At 36.0% G+C, this 18,022-nt stretch overlaps 1 protein-coding gene and 1 pseudogene across 1 annotated transcript in view; both read left to right on the top strand.

Annotated features, from left to right (window-relative positions):
* The window catches only part of SLC26A7 (solute carrier family 26 member 7), a 208,020-nt gene that overhangs the window by 138,963 nt on the left and 51,035 nt on the right, over positions 1-18,022 (top strand). The window contains exons 9-12 of the mRNA XM_024115908.3: positions 5,770-5,847; positions 7,028-7,123; positions 15,412-15,518; positions 16,505-16,571. Of these exons, the coding sequence (XP_023971676.1) occupies positions 5,770-5,847; positions 7,028-7,123; positions 15,412-15,518; positions 16,505-16,571 (348 nt within the window). The remainder of the gene's footprint in view (positions 1-5,769; positions 5,848-7,027; positions 7,124-15,411; positions 15,519-16,504; positions 16,572-18,022) is intronic.
* The window catches only part of LOC102987918 (serine/threonine-protein phosphatase PP1-gamma catalytic subunit B-like), a 3,511-nt pseudogene continuing 2,794 nt past the window's right edge, over positions 17,306-18,022 (top strand).

Below are 18,022 nucleotides of genomic sequence, written 5' to 3'. Positions count from 1 at the left end.
CTGCCTCCTCTAAGTAAACTCCTCCCACCCTTCAGATCTCACTGACACTTTTGGGTCAACTGTGTTCTTTTCTTCAGAGATCTTAGCTCTGTTGGACTTTAAGTGTTCATCAGTGTGATTATATGATTGATGTCTGCCTTCTGCTCTTGACTTCAGCTCCTAGACAGCCCATGTCTGCTTTGGTTCACCATATCCTCAGTGTCCAGCCCAAGACTTAGCACATAGTAGGTGTTCAATAACTATGTGTGGAAAGAATTAATGAAAAATGAAAGTATCTGATAATTATAAAACTAGTCAATTTTGCTGATACTTTTACCAAGTCCAAGCTTGCTCTGCTCATCGCATGACAGGCCAATAAATTGGGAGACGAGGTGTTGAGGCAAGGAATAGCGACTTTATTCAGAAAGATGGGCATCTGAGAAGATGGCAGACTAATGGAAATATTCAATTTCTCAGATCCTCCTCTTGGTCTGGAATTTGACCAGTATTTGGGAGACGTTTCATGACCGAATTTTATCCCACAGCACTGGGAGGCTCATCCCAGATCAGGCAAAAATTCTTGTTGATATGCCACTCCAGGTGCTAATTTCTGGGTTAGGACCTGTTGATAATTAAAGATTCTCTGAATCCTCTGTCTTTCTAGTCTATTATGATCCAAGAAATGTTTTCCCTTATTGCTTCTTCCCATACTTAGAATCATACTATTACAATTATTCTATAAGAGTCATAAATGTGATCTATTTCCTCAGGATGTTTAGCCATCATCAGTTTTGTTGGAGGCCTGATTATACACTGTAAGAGACAACAATCTTATAAAATAGACAGTATATAAGTAATGCACGTAGTAACATTGACAAAGTCATAGTGCAGCAGGAAGACACAAAGCATAAACAATTTGGAAACAAAGAATAAGCAAAAACAATGCTTAGTAAAACTGGTTGTAATCCAGTTACAATAAACCATCAAGTCCACAGGAGAGCCAGCTGGAGAAGCCAAATTCAGGCAGGATCAGGTAGAGAGAAAAAGATAAATGTTTCATCTTTGTTTACAAGGGTATACTTTATCAACTTGTTGTAGGTCATAATATAAGATAAAAGGTTTTTCTGGAAAACAAAGATTAAGGCTAGTATATTTCCCAAAGTCATATATTTATAAATCATATTCATCAGTTCATTCAGTCCCATGTAATTAATTCCTGTTGATCTGGATGAATTAATCAGTTCATCCAGATTTGTCATTTGTTACCCAGTCTAGCGGTATTATCTAAAGGCTATCAGAAGCATATTTGTTTAAAAAAAGTTCCTTTTTATGAGCCTTCTTGAAGATGTGGCAGTTTTGCAAATCATCACCTAAGCTGCCTATGAATGACAAAAGTCTTAATATGGCAAGGTTAAAGATCTGATTTGAATTCTTCTTGGCAAAGAAGCTTATTCAAGTTGTTGTGACATACAGCATTTTAAGATAACAACTAAAAGTATAGCATTATACCAGAACATATGCAAATTTCAGAAACTTTGTATAATTTTTAGAAAATCTATTTTAATAGCGTTTATTCATACCATATAATCTGAGGAGGATTATTGCTCATTTGACAGTGCTTTCCATGTAATTTAGCATACCAACCAATTCTAGTCAGTTAAATACATGTATATATATATATATATATATATATATATATTTTTTTTTTTTTTTCCTCTGAGGTGCCTTAGTGTCACAGTTCCCTAGCCCCCCAAAAAGGAAGAAAATCCCAACCAACGCTTCGCCACAGGCAAAACCAATGCAGTAGGGAAGGATACCCTGGTGTTGTCACACACGAGTCCTGTTATCAAATCAGTCTCTCGGGGTCACAGTTCCTCAGTTACAAAAAAGGAAGATTCTGAACCAATACCCCATCAGTCCAAATGGGAAGAACCCCAACCAATGCCCCATCGGAGATAAAGCTGAATGAATGACCAAGCCTAGTTCAAAAGGGAAAATCCCATTCAACGCTCCACCACAGGTGAAACCTATGCAATAAGGAAGGCTCTCTGGGGCCCTCTGAAGCATCCCAAAGCTAGCTGAAGTCAAAAGAACTTTCATTAGAATTTGATAGGAAATGCATCCAAAATATCAAAAAGCTTTTTTTTTTTAAAAAGCGTTTGGTCAGATAGAATATTTAAGAACAAATACAGCTCAGTTAACGGCAAGATAGTTCACACAATATGTTATCAAAAGCAGCATTCTAAGTAAACTTGCTATCTTAGCAGAGAGGAGCCAAGTCTGGTCCTGCACCAGTCTACTTTTAATAACAAAATCCATTTACCCAATTAAATTTAATATAATCTCAGTCTGACCATGCATAAAACTCCTTTTTACTCAAAACATATGTCCCACTTTCCTATTATATAGTGAAAGATTTTATTATTTTTAATAGCTTTAATTACATATTTAAATTAGAGTCCCCGACTCTTAAAAACCTTAATTTTTAGTGAAAACCAAGTGGCAAGTAATAGTTACCAAAATCTGGAGACACTATTTTGATAATTTTCAGAACATAATTATTCCTATAGCATTTACCTGAAAGCTCTTATCTCATTTACATTTAAAGTTTCATCCTATCAAGTTATTTTCCTTGCAACAGATGTAATAAGGTCTTATTTCATTCCTAGGTACAATAAAGTATTATGCTTTATATTAATGACTCTAAAGACATGTCTATATTAATTAGATCAACAAGCTTAAGTCACCTTCAATATCAGATATCAGTTTAATGTTGAATATTTTCTAGATCACATGAACCCGAAATTCGTTCTGGCCAGTTTTATATTCCTGAGTATTTATATAAGTGCTTAATTTTTTTTAAAGAGCAAAACTAAACAGACAAATTACACAAAGAAACATACACACACACACACTCACAAAAGAGAAAAGAAAAACAAAAAGGAAGAGAGCAATCAAACCAATAAACAAACCCACAAATGAAAAGAAACACTAAAAACTAAATTAAGATAAACATAAAACCAAAAATAATTCAAACACAGAAATTAAACCCCAAGACCACAGTTGCCCCCAAAGTCCACAGTCTCAATTTTGGGAACACTTATTGTCTATTCAGGAATTCCACAGATGCAGGGTTTACCAAACCAATTGTGGGGATGTAATCTGCTGCTCCTGAGGCTGCACAGAGAGATTTCCCTTTCTCTTCTTTTGTCGTGCAACTCCTGCAGTTCAGCTTTGGTTTTGGCCCTGCCTCTGCATGTAGGCTGCCCTCAGGTGTCTCTTCCCCACCCAGAAAAGACAAGGTTAAAGCAGTGGCTGATTAGGGCTCTCTTGCTCACTCAGGCTGAGGAGAGGGAGGGGTACGCTAGTCACAATTGTGACGTGGGGAATGCCTGCAGTGGCAGAGGCCGGTGTGAAGTTGCAACAGCCTGAGGTGTGCTGTGTGTTCTCCCAGGGAAGTTGGCCCTGGATCATTGGACCCTGGCAGTGGTGTGCTGACAGTCTCCCGGGAAGGTGTGGGTAGTGACCTGCACTTGCACACGGGAGTCTTGGTGACAGTGACAGCAGCAGTAGCAGTCCTTGCCCGCCTTTGGGTCCGAGATGATAGCCGCGGCTTGCGCCCATCTCTCAAGTTCACTTAGGCAGTGCCCTGACATCTGTGGGCACACAGAGTAGGAAGCCCCTCTCCTTGTGCACCCCAAAACAATGGTCTCTTGCCTCTTCAGCAGGTCCAGACTTTTTCCCAGACTCTCTCCTGGCTAGCTGTGGTGTACTAACCCCTTTCAGGCTGTCTTCACGCAGCCAACACCAGTTCTCTCCCTGGGGTCTGACCTGCAAAGCCCAAGCCTCAGCCCCAGCCCCCACCCACTGGTTGGCACCGATCCTCTGTGTGGGAATCTCTCCACTTCGCCCTCCACACCCTGACACTCTGAAGCTCCCCCTCCCCTGCCAGTGAAGGGGCTTCCTAGTGTGTGGAAACTTTTCCTGCTTCACACCTTCCTCCCAGAGGCGCAGGTCCCATCCTGGTTCCTTTGTCTCGCTTTTTTTTTTTCTTTTTTCTTTTGCCCTACCCAGGTAAGTGGGGATATTCTTGTCTTTTTGGAAGTTTGAGGTCTTCTGCCAATGTTCAGTAGGTGTTCTATAGGAGTTGTTCCACATGTAGATGTATTTTTGATGTATTTGTGAGGAGGAAGGTGATCTCCACATCTTATTCCTCCACCATCTTTGAAAGTCCTCTCATGCCATTGTCTTTTGATATGAAGTGCACCTTAGCGGTTGGTGTCTTCTTCTTTCCACATATACATGGATATACTGAGTCACATGGGTATCTGAATGAATCCTGTAATCTGCCTTCTGACAACTAGCTCTCTCCAGTCTAGTGGAGTTACAGGCATAATATTTTGTTATTTAAAAATTATTATCATGTAAAATCACCAGTTACTCCTAAATAATCAGTTCAGTGACAGTTTTGTGTACTATAATTTCTTTTATGGACAATCTTTAGTTCTCTAATGACTTATTTCCCACAGAAGGACTTTTCCCCCTTTATATGCTGGAGAGTGCTGTAGATGAGCTCCACTAAATATGGAAGGAACTTGTATCAAGCTTATTTCATTTAGTTTAATGGTTTTGAGTTTCATCCCTGCTGTTGTATGTATCAATAGTCTGTTCTTTTTTATTGTTGAGTAGTATTCTATTGTATGAATGTCCCAAAATTTATCTATTCACCAATTGATGGACAATCAATTCAGTTATTTACAGTTTTTGGTATTTATGAATGAAACTGCTATAAATATTTACATGTAAGTATTTTCATAGGTGTATGTTTTCATTTCTCTTAGGTATTTCTGGGTCATACATAACTCATAAGAAGCTGCCAAACTGTTTTTGAAGTGGCTGTACAACATTGAATTACCACTAGTAGTGTCTGAGAACTCTAGTTGCTCTGAGTCCTCGCCAGCCCTTGCTATTGATTATTTGTTTATATATTTATTTTTAGCCAGTCTAATAGGCCTTATTTCCTTTGATTTTTCCATAAAGATATTTTGGGTGTCTTTTTGGTCCTGTGAAAGACCTCTTTCCTCTTGTTAGGCTGACAGTTTGGCTAAATGTTTCTATTAAGACATGAGCATTTGCTTATGTGAAATTTGTTCTCCATTAAGTGGAGCATAGCTAGGAGTGAGCTGTTTTGAATTACCTTTTGTCAGCAAGTTGAGTTGGTTAAAACACAATACTAATGACTTTTCAGGATTAATAAAATTAAGTCTGTTTCACTGCAGAGACTGCTTCCTTAATCCCATATAACTGTTTCATATTAAAAAGGACTCCAACAAAGAGAGTAAAGGCTTCTGTGGAAAATTTTCATCAGCACAGAAAAACCCTAAGCTGCATATTCAGTTATTACCCAAACAACTAGGAAATGAGAAGGGGGGCCAGGCTGAACAACTATAGGCTAAAGGACTTTTAGCTGAAATGTCTTTTTCACTATTAAACAAACAAACAAAAAAACCATGCTGTGATGTGTGATAAAAGTTGATGGTGTCCTATTTCTTTGTTTAGAATTGCTTTTGTGTCATTGCTCACTTAATTTGATTGCACCAGTTTGTCAGCTGTCACATTTGGGTTCCTTCAGCTACAAAATATAGATGACAGTCTATTTAATTTAACAATCATGTGCCAACATTTTGTTTCTTCTTATCAAGAGGAACAAAGAATTATCTTTTTCCCCCTATAACTTTGGAATAATAAGAAAGTTCAAGCTTTCTTTTTTGTCTGTCTTGTATTTTATAGGTGGCTTGTCTAATATCTTGCATTTTCATCCTGATAGTCATCTATGCAATAGGACCCTTGCTCTACTGGCTGCCCATGGTAAGTAGTGCTTTTTATTATTTACTTTTTAACTTTACTTTTAATGAGAATCATTGTATTTTAAAAATTTCTTTGAAGAACAACCTCAATGATCCTAAATCTGAAACCTTATGTGACATAAGTAATGGTTGAATGGAGGAAAGATAGAAAGAGCCCACATTTGATGGGGAAGGTATGGGAGGGTACCATGGCTGTTTTCTAATTCCTAGGCTTTTGTATAAAAATTATATCGTGGAATTAGATTTATTCTGTATTCATTTAGAAGGTGGAACTAAGCAGTCTCTGTTATAAGAAGTACATGCCACTCTTTTTTTCTTTTTTTTTGGCTGTGCCATGTGGCATGCTGGACCTTAGTTTACTGACCAGGGATTGAACCCACACCGCCTGCAGTGGAAGCACAGAGTCTTAACCACTGGACCACCAGGGAAGTCTGTTTTAAGAAGTAGACTTTGGAAGAATTTTATAAAATTTGTACTCTTAGAAAATGCATGCTGGGCAAGAGAGTAGGCAACAAAATGCATCTTGCCACCCTTGATACGTGGTTATACAAAGTGACTCAGAATATTAGTACACGTGTTTACCTTGCTTTTCAGAAGCCTGGGGCACTAAAGTGATGTGAGTAAGATCCTGGTCTTCAGAGATCCAGAGACAGTGTCAGTCCTTTCTTGTTCTAATTCTTCATTCATGTAATAAGAATAAATCACTTTCATGAGAGGATCCCAATAACCAAGTTCACTTTTCAAGAGAGTTATAAATATATTCAGGTGAAACTAGAAAATTGATACTCAAGACAATTATAAAGAAATACATGATATAAATATTTAATTTTTGCAACAAACAGATTTCAAACAAATGGCAGTGAATAATTATTATAAAGTTAAGAGGACATTCAGCCTTATAACATTCACCCTTATAATTCACTACTTTTATTTTTCTTTCTTCCTTTTTTTTTAGAATGCCATAATATGTACCCTGTGATTTTCTAGAATTGCTATTATATTCCTAAAGTACAATAATAGGTTAGTTCTAAACAAAATGAATATTACTTCAGTCTTCTAAATGGTTATTGTTTTTCTTTAGTAAGTACTTCAAAGACAAAGACATAAAAATACCATGATTCTTTTAAATTTAGATTAAAATCTTTATCTTGCATCTTCATCAACTTATTTCTTATTTGTAGTGTGTTCTTGCAAGTATTATTGTCGTGGGACTGAAGGGAATGCTAATACAGTTTCGGGATTTAAAAAAATATTGGAATGTGGATAAAATTGATTGGGTGAGTAGAAATTTGATCTAAAATTACTATCTTTGGCTTAAACACGTTACAAAATAAGCTTTAATAGTTCCATTTGCAAAAAAAATAGTTTTAGCCATTTGAGACTTACATTTCACAAGCTATCTTTTTTCAAACTCAATAAAAATATTAAAATGTAAAATGTCTTCATAAGAAACAGAAATGGAATTCTGTCAAATTTTGATTGATGTGTTTAAGAACTTTTAAAGAAATGCTAGCTAACTTGAGTGGCTTGGGGATTTCCAGTTTCCATTATGAATTGATTCTGGAAGTGAAGTTCATCAAAGAATAGCTAGTAGAAATATGACTATTTATAACATATATGAAAAGCCAGCATTGATTGCTAAGAAACGTATGCTGCATTAATGTAGGGTAAACATATTAATAGTGACCATATTCATTCTAAATAGAAAGAGTCTCATGACTCTTTGTAAATGGGTTACATTGAGAGGAGCATTATGTTGAAAGGATATTGCTAGGAACAGATTAAATTATATTGAACAATGATAAAATATGAATTTTACTAACATAAATGTTTAATATACTTGTTCTAGAGAAATGTATCTATGCAAGAACATCCAAAATTCTCTCCCTCTCCTATATGGGTGAATTATTTCATGAGTAGCTTCTGTTTAGCTCTATTATGGCATTCACCATATTGAAATGCAATTATTTATGTATTCTCCCTCCTTCAGAGCCTTTGCTCTGAGAGATTTTGGGGGATTACTTATGCTGGCATGTACTTTAATAATACTCCTCTTAAAAAGAGTCATGTACCACAATGTTCATCGCAGCACTATTTACAATAGCCAGGACATGGAAGCAACCTAAATGTCCATCGACAGATGAATGGATAAAGAAGATGTGACACATATATACAATGGAATATTACTCAGCCATAAAAAGAAATGAAATTGAGTTATTTGTAGTGAGGTGGATGGACTTAGAGTCTGTCATACAGAGTGAAGTAAGTCAGAAACAGAAAAACAAATACCGTATGATAACACATATATATGGAATCTAAAAAAGAAGAAAAGAAAAAAAGGTTTTGATGAACCTAGGGGCAGGACAGGAATAAAGATGCAGACATAGAGAATGGACTTGAGGACACGGGGAGGGGCAAGGGTAAGCTGGAACGAAGTGAGAGAGTAACATTGACATATATACACTACCAAATGTAAAATAGATAGTTAGTGGGAAGCAGCCGCATAGCACAGGGAGATCAGCTCGGTGCTTTGCGACCACTTAGAGGGATGGGATAGGGAGAGTGGGAGGGAGGCTCAAGAGGGAGGGGATATGGGGAGATATATGTATACATATAGTTGATTCACTTTGTTATATAGCAGAAACTAACACAACATTGTAAAGCAATTATACTCCAATAAAGATGTTAAAAAAAGATAATATTCCTCTTACGTCTCAATATTACTGAGCTTCTACCAAGGCACAATAGTTGTTGCCATGTGGAATTCAGAGATGAATAAAGAAGTACTTACCTTCTTTAGACACTAATATTTGTGCAGGATGCAGGCACAGAAACAGTAACTATTATATGAGGCAAGATACAACATAACCTGGAAGCAAATGAAAAATCTTAGTACTGGAGAAAAATGGAGGCTGGAACATTTAATTTGGACTGGGTTAATACAGAAGACTTACAGCAGAGCTGAAATATGAACTGAGACTTGAAGGAACAGTATTTTGTAGGCAGTCCAAGAGACCAAAATTAACTAGGCTGATGGAGGATAATGACTTTTTTAAGGTGGTATATGTGAGGTGGCTCATGGAAACAGAAAAATGAGAAGATGTAAACTTATTTAACAAGCTATTGATAACCTCATGATAAAGGTATTTCTAAGGAACTCATTATTCACATAAGGGGGAGCACATTACCATAATGGATGGGGAGAGGTGTCAGGGAAGGCTTTTTCCAGGAAATGATGGATAGAACATATAGCAGGAAGGTGAGAGTAGTAACAGATGGGGTTGGAAAAGTTAAGAAAGGGTTGGACTGAGAAAGCCTGCTTATGTCCTGCAAAGATTAGACTTCATCATGAAGGCAGTGAGGCATCACTAAAAGGAGAAATAGGAATAAGATTTATGTATTAGAAAGGTCATGTGAGTAATTTGAGGAAGATGGATCGAACTGATGAAGTATGCAACAATTGGAAGCACTCCTTTAATAATTCAGGCAAATAAATAAGGAAGGCCTAGACCACAACTAACAGTTGAGATTCAAGAGGAAGTAATAGAGTTGAAAAATACTAAAGCGGTTTCATGAGTTATCCCTCATCACGAATTCATCACATGAAGTGAATCAGTCTGGAGTGGCTCCTAAGTTTTCAGTTAGGAATATCACTGGAGGAAAATGATGTCATTCATTGAATTATAGAATATGGAAGCTTATTTAAATGCATTTGGTGGTTACCTTTAGTCTTTAAAAAAATTCAGTTTCACATTCCTGTGTTATTTATTTCAGTTCCTCTAGTTGTATTTTGTATGTTATCACAAAGCAGTTTTCCAAGAAGGGCTCATGTGTTTTATATTCTCAGAGCTACTTCATGGTGAAAACATGTTTTCTTTTTATACTAGAAGGAAGTTTTTGGCTGAGTCTAAAATGCTTTCCCCCAGTCTTTTTTTTTTTTTTTTTTTTTTGTCGGTACGCGGGCCTCTCACTGTTGTGGCCTCTCCCACGGGCCCAGCCGCTCCGCGGCATGTGGGATCTTCCCAGACTGGGGCACGAACCCGTGTCCCCTGCATCGGCAGGCGGACTCTCAACCACTGCGCCACCAGGGAAGCCCCCACCTCCAGGCTTTTTAAGCTTGAATTATCTTCAGACATTGAGGGATAAGGCAGAGAAATTACAGGTCAACATAATTTTTTACTATTTAATGTGAGCTTATTTTTCTAAATGGATGCTCAGTGAGTTTCTTTCTTGCTCATAAAGTTTGGTAATATTGTCAGAATATTTCTTGTGGTCGAACAGTTAGTATCAAATTTCTCAGAGAGTGACATATCCTTGTGATCTCGGAATCAAGAATTACATACAAAATTTTTATTCTAATATATCTTTGAATTTTTTTTCAAATATATATGTTCTGTTCTCTTAATGAATTATGTATTTTTAATTTAATTTGTTTCTTAAAATCTGTACATTTCCCATGATTATTTTGGGGTGTGCATATGTGTGTTTGTGTGTGTGCATATGGCTTCTCTGGACTATTCACTGTATCTCTGATTATGTATTTCTTGTTGTGATTATCCTATTTAGTAAATTTAAAATATGGCTTTTATCTCTGTAATATTTTTGTTTCCATTCAATTTCTTTCCCAGTTTTTTTTCTTTGACTCTTCATATCTATTTTTGAGGATTTTTTCCTGAGATTTTATTGCCTAAACCTATCCTCTGTCTCTATTTTGTTACTTTATTTCTTTTTCCCATTTTTATAAATAGCTTCCTTGATTATTCCTTTATGATTATGATGCATCTTTAGTGGACATAGCTATTTGCTGAAAAATAATGTGGGGAGGGCAGGAGGTAGGAAGTGAGGTGGAGCATCCCACGACTCTGATTTAACTATGTCATCTGAAGATTTGTCCCTAGTTGAAATAAAGCCTCACAAATCACAGGCTCTCTGATGATCTGATACTAGCTGTCTCCTCTACCTTCTTCACCTTGTTTCATCTCTGTCAGTCTCCTTTGGTTAGGAAGCTAGGTTGTAAGTGATACAAATGACATTTTATCTTACTGCTCTTCTTTATATAGTATCAAATAGATACCATACGGGTACATTTCCTTCTTCTCTGGTGGTCAACTATTGCCTCTAGAACTTAAAGCTCTTATCAGAAGATTATTGTATAGAATTTTTAAAATTGTGACATTCATGGAGAAATCTATAATTGATTAAACTTTGAGGATAAATTTGTTGGCTTCCAGTGTCCTTGATATCTTACAAATTTTGCAAGTCTACATTGTATTTTACAGTTAGGAGTTGTGACCATGTTCTTGTTTCATCAAAGCTGGATTTTCCTCCATATATATTCATTTTTATATTGCTTTGGGTGGAGTTTAATAGAGGGGAGTAAAGTAAAACTGACTTCAATACACTATCTAAATCTGATATCCAAATCTATACTTAGAAAGGTTATTCTGGTAGCAGTAAGGCAAATGGTTTACAATGCTGATAACAAAAGCAGATAGTTAAGTAGGAGGCTGTTAGAACAGTTTAAGGGAACAATAGCAAAGTATGAACTAGGACATTATCAGTGAATTGAGAAGAGGGTATAATTTGAGATATTTTTTATTAATAATTGATAGGACTTGGAAATGATTGGACAAGTAGATGAAAAAGGAGAAATAGTAAATATTATTCAAAGGTTCCTGATTGTAGTGCCTTGAATAATATTAGTGTTATAACTGAAAGAGAACAGTAGAAGAAGACTTGGAGGGTGAAGTTAATGAGTGTGCATTTGGACACATTGAGTTTGAAGGTATTTGGTAGACTGTTTGAAACTGCTTTAATGGCTCATAATTTGTAATCTCCTACTTAGAGATAATAGTTGAAAACCTGGAGTAAGTAGATAGTATGGTTTGGGAAGAAAATAATGTTGGGAAAGGTGACATGAATATAGCAGGTACACGATAATTAAATGCGATGTTGGGTTTAGCTTGACAATGGCCTCCTGTGGTTAAAGTGGACAGGTATCTCTAGTTGTTAAGGAATTCAACAGTGAGAGGCCATGGGTTATTGAAATATGATCTGGGCAAAGCATTTGTAGTGATACTATTGCACAGACTTTTGTGGATATATGCTAGATCACCCAGTAGACAGAATATGTCCAGATAACTCAATAGTTAGAATATACCTAAATATCATGAAGCAAAGTTACCAAAGATGTATGTATGTGTAAAGTAATTTGAAGGTTGAAAGCTTAAGAAAACATGTAAGTAGTCATCACAGATGAATGGAGAAAGAAAGTGTGGCACATATACACAATGGAATATTACTCAGCCACAAAAAGAAATGAAATTGAGTTTTTTGTAGTTAGGTGGATGGACCTAGAGTTTGTCATACAGAGTGAAGTAAGTCAGAAAGAGGAAAACAAATACTGTATGCTAACACATATGGAATCTAAAAGAAAAAAAAAAAAGCTTCTGAAGAACCTAGGGGCAGGACAGGAAAAAAGACACAGATGTAGAGAATGGGCTTTAGGACACAGGGAAGGGGAAGCGTAAGCTGGGATGAAGTGAAAGAGTGCCATGGACATATATACACTACCAAATGTAAAATAGGTAGCTAGTGGAAAGCAGCTGCATAGCACCGGGAAATCAGCTCAGTGCTTTGTGATCACATAGAGTGGTGGGATAGAGGGTGGGAGGGAGGGAGAGGCAAGAGGGAGGAGATATGGGGATATATGTATATGTATTGCTGATTGACTTTGTTTTAAAGCAGAAAGTAACACAACATTGTAAAGCAATTATACTCCAATAAAGATGTTAAAAAAAAAAGAAAAATTAGAAATTTTTATCTCTTTAGTTTTTTTACAGTTTAATAATAATTCTACTTTGAGTTGTAGATCAACACCCTCTTTGAGATAATGAGGAAATAGGGATCCAAAATGGAAGCCTTACTGATGGACTTAGAACGTTTGAGGAACTGAACAGTAGAGATAGAATTAAGACCTACAGAAATTTAATAATATGGATCAATCACCAAAACAGTGTAACAGATGGAGCAGAGAAGTGAAGTGATTGAGTAGCTGCTGAACTGTGTTTTACACTGATACATTTTCTATAGAAGGGAGAGTTTATGTGTTCCCTACTTGAGGCCAACTTTGGGGTTATCTTATGTTTAGGGGCTGTGAGTGCCAAATAGGGAGGAGATCAAGTAAGAATGCATAATGCAAAAAAAATAGGGTTTCAAAAAAAAAAAAGGGTTTCAAGAACCCAACTCCTTATAGCTATGACATCTAGGATTTGGATCTTTAATAGGAATTGTTACAGAATAGTGTTGGGACTTATTCTAACCAGTGGAACTATTTACTTGTCTATGTTACTAATTTCTATTTGATGTTTATTTCAAAGTTATAAATGTAGCCCTGGAAAATAACTAAGCATTATAAGCCCAGCTTACAATAGATGATATTGTGGGAGAGTAAATTTGCTTTAAAAATAGAACCAGATGGTACCAACATTTTTGGTCGCTCTCATGAATCATGACCTCCAGGCTCGGTGTTTTTTTAAATGGCAGGGACTAGGATCCTCAGTTCCCCATGCTATATTGAATCATGCAGGTTGGCCAGGAGGAATAGGACTTATAAAGCTTTTGGTGAGGTCTTATTCTGCCACACCCAGGCAGGTTCGGTAAGCATTAGGGGATGAGTGAGAAACAGAGCAATCATGGCAAGTTGAAGTAATGATCAAAAATTTGCAGCCTTATTTTGTATACAATCAAGTCTGGTGTAATAAGTTGGGAAGGAAAAAACATACTGTGTACAAATAGAAGATTCAAATGACTCTCCATTCACCTGAATAGAGAAAAAACATCTCAGTGTCTAACCTATTAGATGACAGGATGGTGTAATAATAAGTGCTAACAGCATTACATTTGTAGGTGATGGATCTTAACATGAGAACACTTAAAATATAGTTTCTTGTTTATTCCCAAATGTTTGTTTCTTCTATATCAAAAAGGAATTTTACAGATAAAAATCTGTCCATTTGCTTCCAAGGGCTTAGCTTTTGAAAATAGCTCAACATTAAGAACCACTCAAGCTCAGTGTAGATAAATAATACAGACAAAGGAGAAGTAAAAAATTTCAAGTTAAAAAATACCTTTTAGGGGCTTCCCTGGTGGCGCAATGGTTGAGAATCTACCTGCTAATGAAGGGGACACGGGTTCGAGCCCTGGTCTGGGAGGATCCCACATGCCGCGGGGCAACTAGGCCCGTGAGCCACAACTACTGAGCCTGCGCATCTGGAGCCTGTGCTCCGCAGCAAGAGAGGCCGCGATAGTGAGAAGCCCGTGCACAGCGATGAAGAGTGACCCCTGCTTGCCACAACTAGAGAAAGCCCTCACACAGAAACGAAGACCCAACACAGCAAAAATAAATAAATTAATTAATAAACTCCTACCCCCAACATCTTAAAAAAAAAAAAAAACTTTTAGAAACATTTGTTTCAAACTTCTCTGGAAAAAAAAACAAAACAAAACTATACCCCTCCAAGAATCTGTGCTGTTTTCAGATTATAGAGAAATTTATCTTTCATTAGCATATGGAATTGAATTATGTTGTTAAAAATGTTTTAAAATGGTAGTACAGCTATTGGGACAGAAAGAAATCAACTTAGAATTACTTGCATAAAGTAATGCAGGTAATTTGGGAGAAAAGAGAGAGTTTGAAAATTTTGTTGGTCTACTATTTGCTAAATGCAGAATTTTGTGTTTAGAAAATATAACTTTCTGGATTTCACAAATTATTTTCCTTTTAAAGCTATTTTTGCCAGAAATAAACTTAGAATTGCCAATATAATACAGTATCCTGTTGCAAATTGTAATTTCAGGTGGTAGACAAAACTGCAATATTGTTGGAATCCCAATTAAAGGAAAAATAGAATTTTCTTGCAATCTTTTGAAATATTTCCAAGAACTAAGTTGGCCTTGAGTTTTTAGCTTTCACAATTTCACAAGAAGTGACTGCTTGCAAATAAAAGTATAACTATTTTTATAGTGGTTGGTCTAAAAGTGGCTTTGGTCGTGCTGTTAGAGTCAGTCATTTTAACAATAGGCTTTGAGAGTCCTATGTATCAATAGTAATAAGCTACCTTAGTTCTTTTTATATCAATCCCAGAAAACAGAATATCACTGAGAATGACCAAAATTCTACAAACACTTGTTTGTAATATTATTACACCAAATGAGAAAACAGTAGGAAATTATGGAATGCTTTTGAACGAAGCAAATCAGCCAACTATTTACAGATCTTAGATAGAAAGTTTGTTGGGGATTGAACTAAGGGTTGGCAGCATCTATATAAAAAGAATCCACCTTTTCCCTTTGCCTTTCCCTTAACTGCTGTCACTGGGAGTCCGCTGGGGCCTGGATTTGTTTCTGTGTTCCTGGGCTTCTGTTTACCACTCCTTGAGTAATATATTCTTGCTGAGAGATTTCATCACAGGAATGGTAGAGAACAAGATTGTGAGGAATTTAGCAATCACGAGAAAGATGAGAATACAAAGGACCCATATCTTGTTTCCTGTTTCTCTTTCAGGGCATATGGGTCAGTACATATATATTTACAATATGCTTTGCTGCCAATGTGGGGCTGCTGTTTGGTGTTGTGTGTACCATAGCTATTGTGATTGGTCGTTTCCCAAGGTAAGATCTTATTTAAATGCTGTTTATTCTGACACAGCAGCAAATATACTGTTGCCAGTTACTTTTATTTCTGTGGAATAGATAGTATTACACTCTCGTTTTATTTATATAGAAGTTTTTATCTACATGTGATATATAACAACACTGGTCTTAATGAGGAGAAATATTTTGTTAGAACTATAAAATAGAATATATAAAATCCATTAAAGAAAATAAATTAACCCCACAGCTATACAGTGCATCACAGAGCTATTTTTTTAAGTGAACGGATATAGTAGTTAATGAGACACAAACCATATAACAATGTAATCATTTGAAAAGTTAAATAACCTCAAAAATTTAATTTTTCAGAAGCTTTATTAATTTAGCTACTTTTTTCTAGATAATTTATTAAAGAACACATTCTTTTTGTTTTTTACTGCACATCTGTAAACCATTCCATATTTTGATCAATTCTTTTTCTGTTTCCCAATATTCATCATCCAATAATGCTTCTACTCACTTCTCATCCTTCCCTTGAAATTCTTTTTGAAATAATATATTCTTAAAAATTTAAGTTTTAACTCTATAGATTCTATCTTTATGAAGTCTCTATATATAGATTCATTGTTATGTGGTCCGATCTTGCCATTGATTCCCTCTTTACTTCCTTTATCCTAAAACAAGATTTTCTTAAATACCGTATACTTTCTAGCCTTCTCCCTTATTGCTCTTCTTTATCAATCCACCTATTTAGCTTGAAGATATAGTAGCTGGGAGCCCAGATGAGATAAATTACATTTTAAAATCTCTATTTAGATGTCTCTGTTTCTGAGGATCCCAGAGAGATACACATTTACCAGTGTCTTATGAACAAATGGGATATAGCATCTAAACCATTCTAAATATGTTCTAATTGTTAAAATAAAATGGCTTATCCTTTTTATTTCTTCATGGTTAATGTAGTAATTTGGAAATGACGTATTTTATATCTGCCTCAATTCTAGAGCAAAGACTCTGAGTATAAAAAATATGAAAGAAATGGAATTTAAAGTGAAGACAGAAATGGATGATGTAAGTTTAGTTTCCTTTTCCTTCGTGCAGTTAATAATTTTTGTAGGTCAGATAGTTTCAAGGTATCATAAGAAGCAGATAAATTACTACTTTAAAAATGATAATTCTATATTTGATTAGTTTGAACTTTCAGTGGTATGTGTAACCACCATATATATAGCAATCAACATGTAACAAATCAAGAGAACAACAACACAAATCTTGTATCAGCATGCAGATAAGAGGATAGCATGGTTCATAGATGTACAGTTCACAGAATAATCATGGTCCAGACTAGTTCAGGTATTTGGAAACCTGTTTTCCATTATTAAGTTGACATAAAACAGTCAAACTAAACTAATAGTCTATTCCAAATAAAATGAAGGAGGAAGATAGGGAATAGAGAAGGGAATAAAGCAAAGTGGGGTCATGGTATTTGTTAACACAATCAGTGACCTTCTGTTTTATTAGCAGAGGGTAATTGATGCCACTAGAATTTGTTTCTTGCACAGTGTACACCTTTTTAAGGAAACAACATATAAATTGTCTCACTCAATCCATGTTTAGGCAGGCCAGTTATGTTTGAGTTCTAGCTTCTTGTTCTGAAGGATGGCCCAAACAAGTTTAAAGTGAAGAAAGAAAATGTCAACTTGACATTGTCAATTAAAAATTTGGCCTCACTTTGAACCTGCTTTGTAATGTTTCACTATCATTTTTTTTTCTTTATTTTTCATTTTTACTTGTTTTAGTACCTCATGATTGCCCTCAGAACAGAGAGAACTGGCCTCCTTATCAGAAGGATCAGTGTCAGGGTATTTCTGAGTAGATTGAAAGTAGAAAGTAGCAACAGGAGTCCTTCTGTGACACCTAGGGAAATGGCTTGTGTTTTTTAACAAGTATGGAGAGATTTGCTTCATAGAAAGCTATTGGAGTTCAAAGACTTTGAAGGTGTCCCAGGCTCAAGTTTTCCACCAATGCTACCTTCCTTTCCTATCCCTTTCTTTTCTTCCTTTAAATTTTCCATGGGAATTTAATGCTCATGCAAAGTCCCAGACTGACTCAGGCCTCTAAAGTCCTTAGTGTATCGACCCCACACGTACAGCCATGTACCATAGCCTTGACATTCTTAGCTTTGAAACAGAATTCAAGTTTGGTATTTTTCAGTTTAAAGATCACTGGTTAATAAATTCGACCTAATTCATACCTTCTTCTCAAGCTAATTATGTGAGGAAGTGAATGAGGGGATTTGTAGGAAGATGATAGTGCTGAAATTTCTCCATGTCTTTAAAACTTGATTTGTTCCAGTCTAGCCACCTACCTGAATAATAACTGTGTCACATGGAAATCTTAATTTTATTAGAATATTACACCTCACTAGTTATTTAATGTTTTGTATCAAAACTAAGAGGGAGGACTTCCCTGGTGGCGCAGTGGTTGAGAGTCCGCCTGCCGATGCAGGGGACACGGGTTCG

This window comes from Physeter macrocephalus, chromosome 15 (genome assembly GCF_002837175.3).
Source record: "Physeter macrocephalus isolate SW-GA chromosome 15, ASM283717v5, whole genome shotgun sequence".
Classification (NCBI taxonomy): Eukaryota; Metazoa; Chordata; class Mammalia; order Artiodactyla; family Physeteridae; genus Physeter; species Physeter macrocephalus.
Note: the sequence above shows the minus strand (reverse complement) of the source record. Positions and strands in the feature narration are given on the sequence as shown.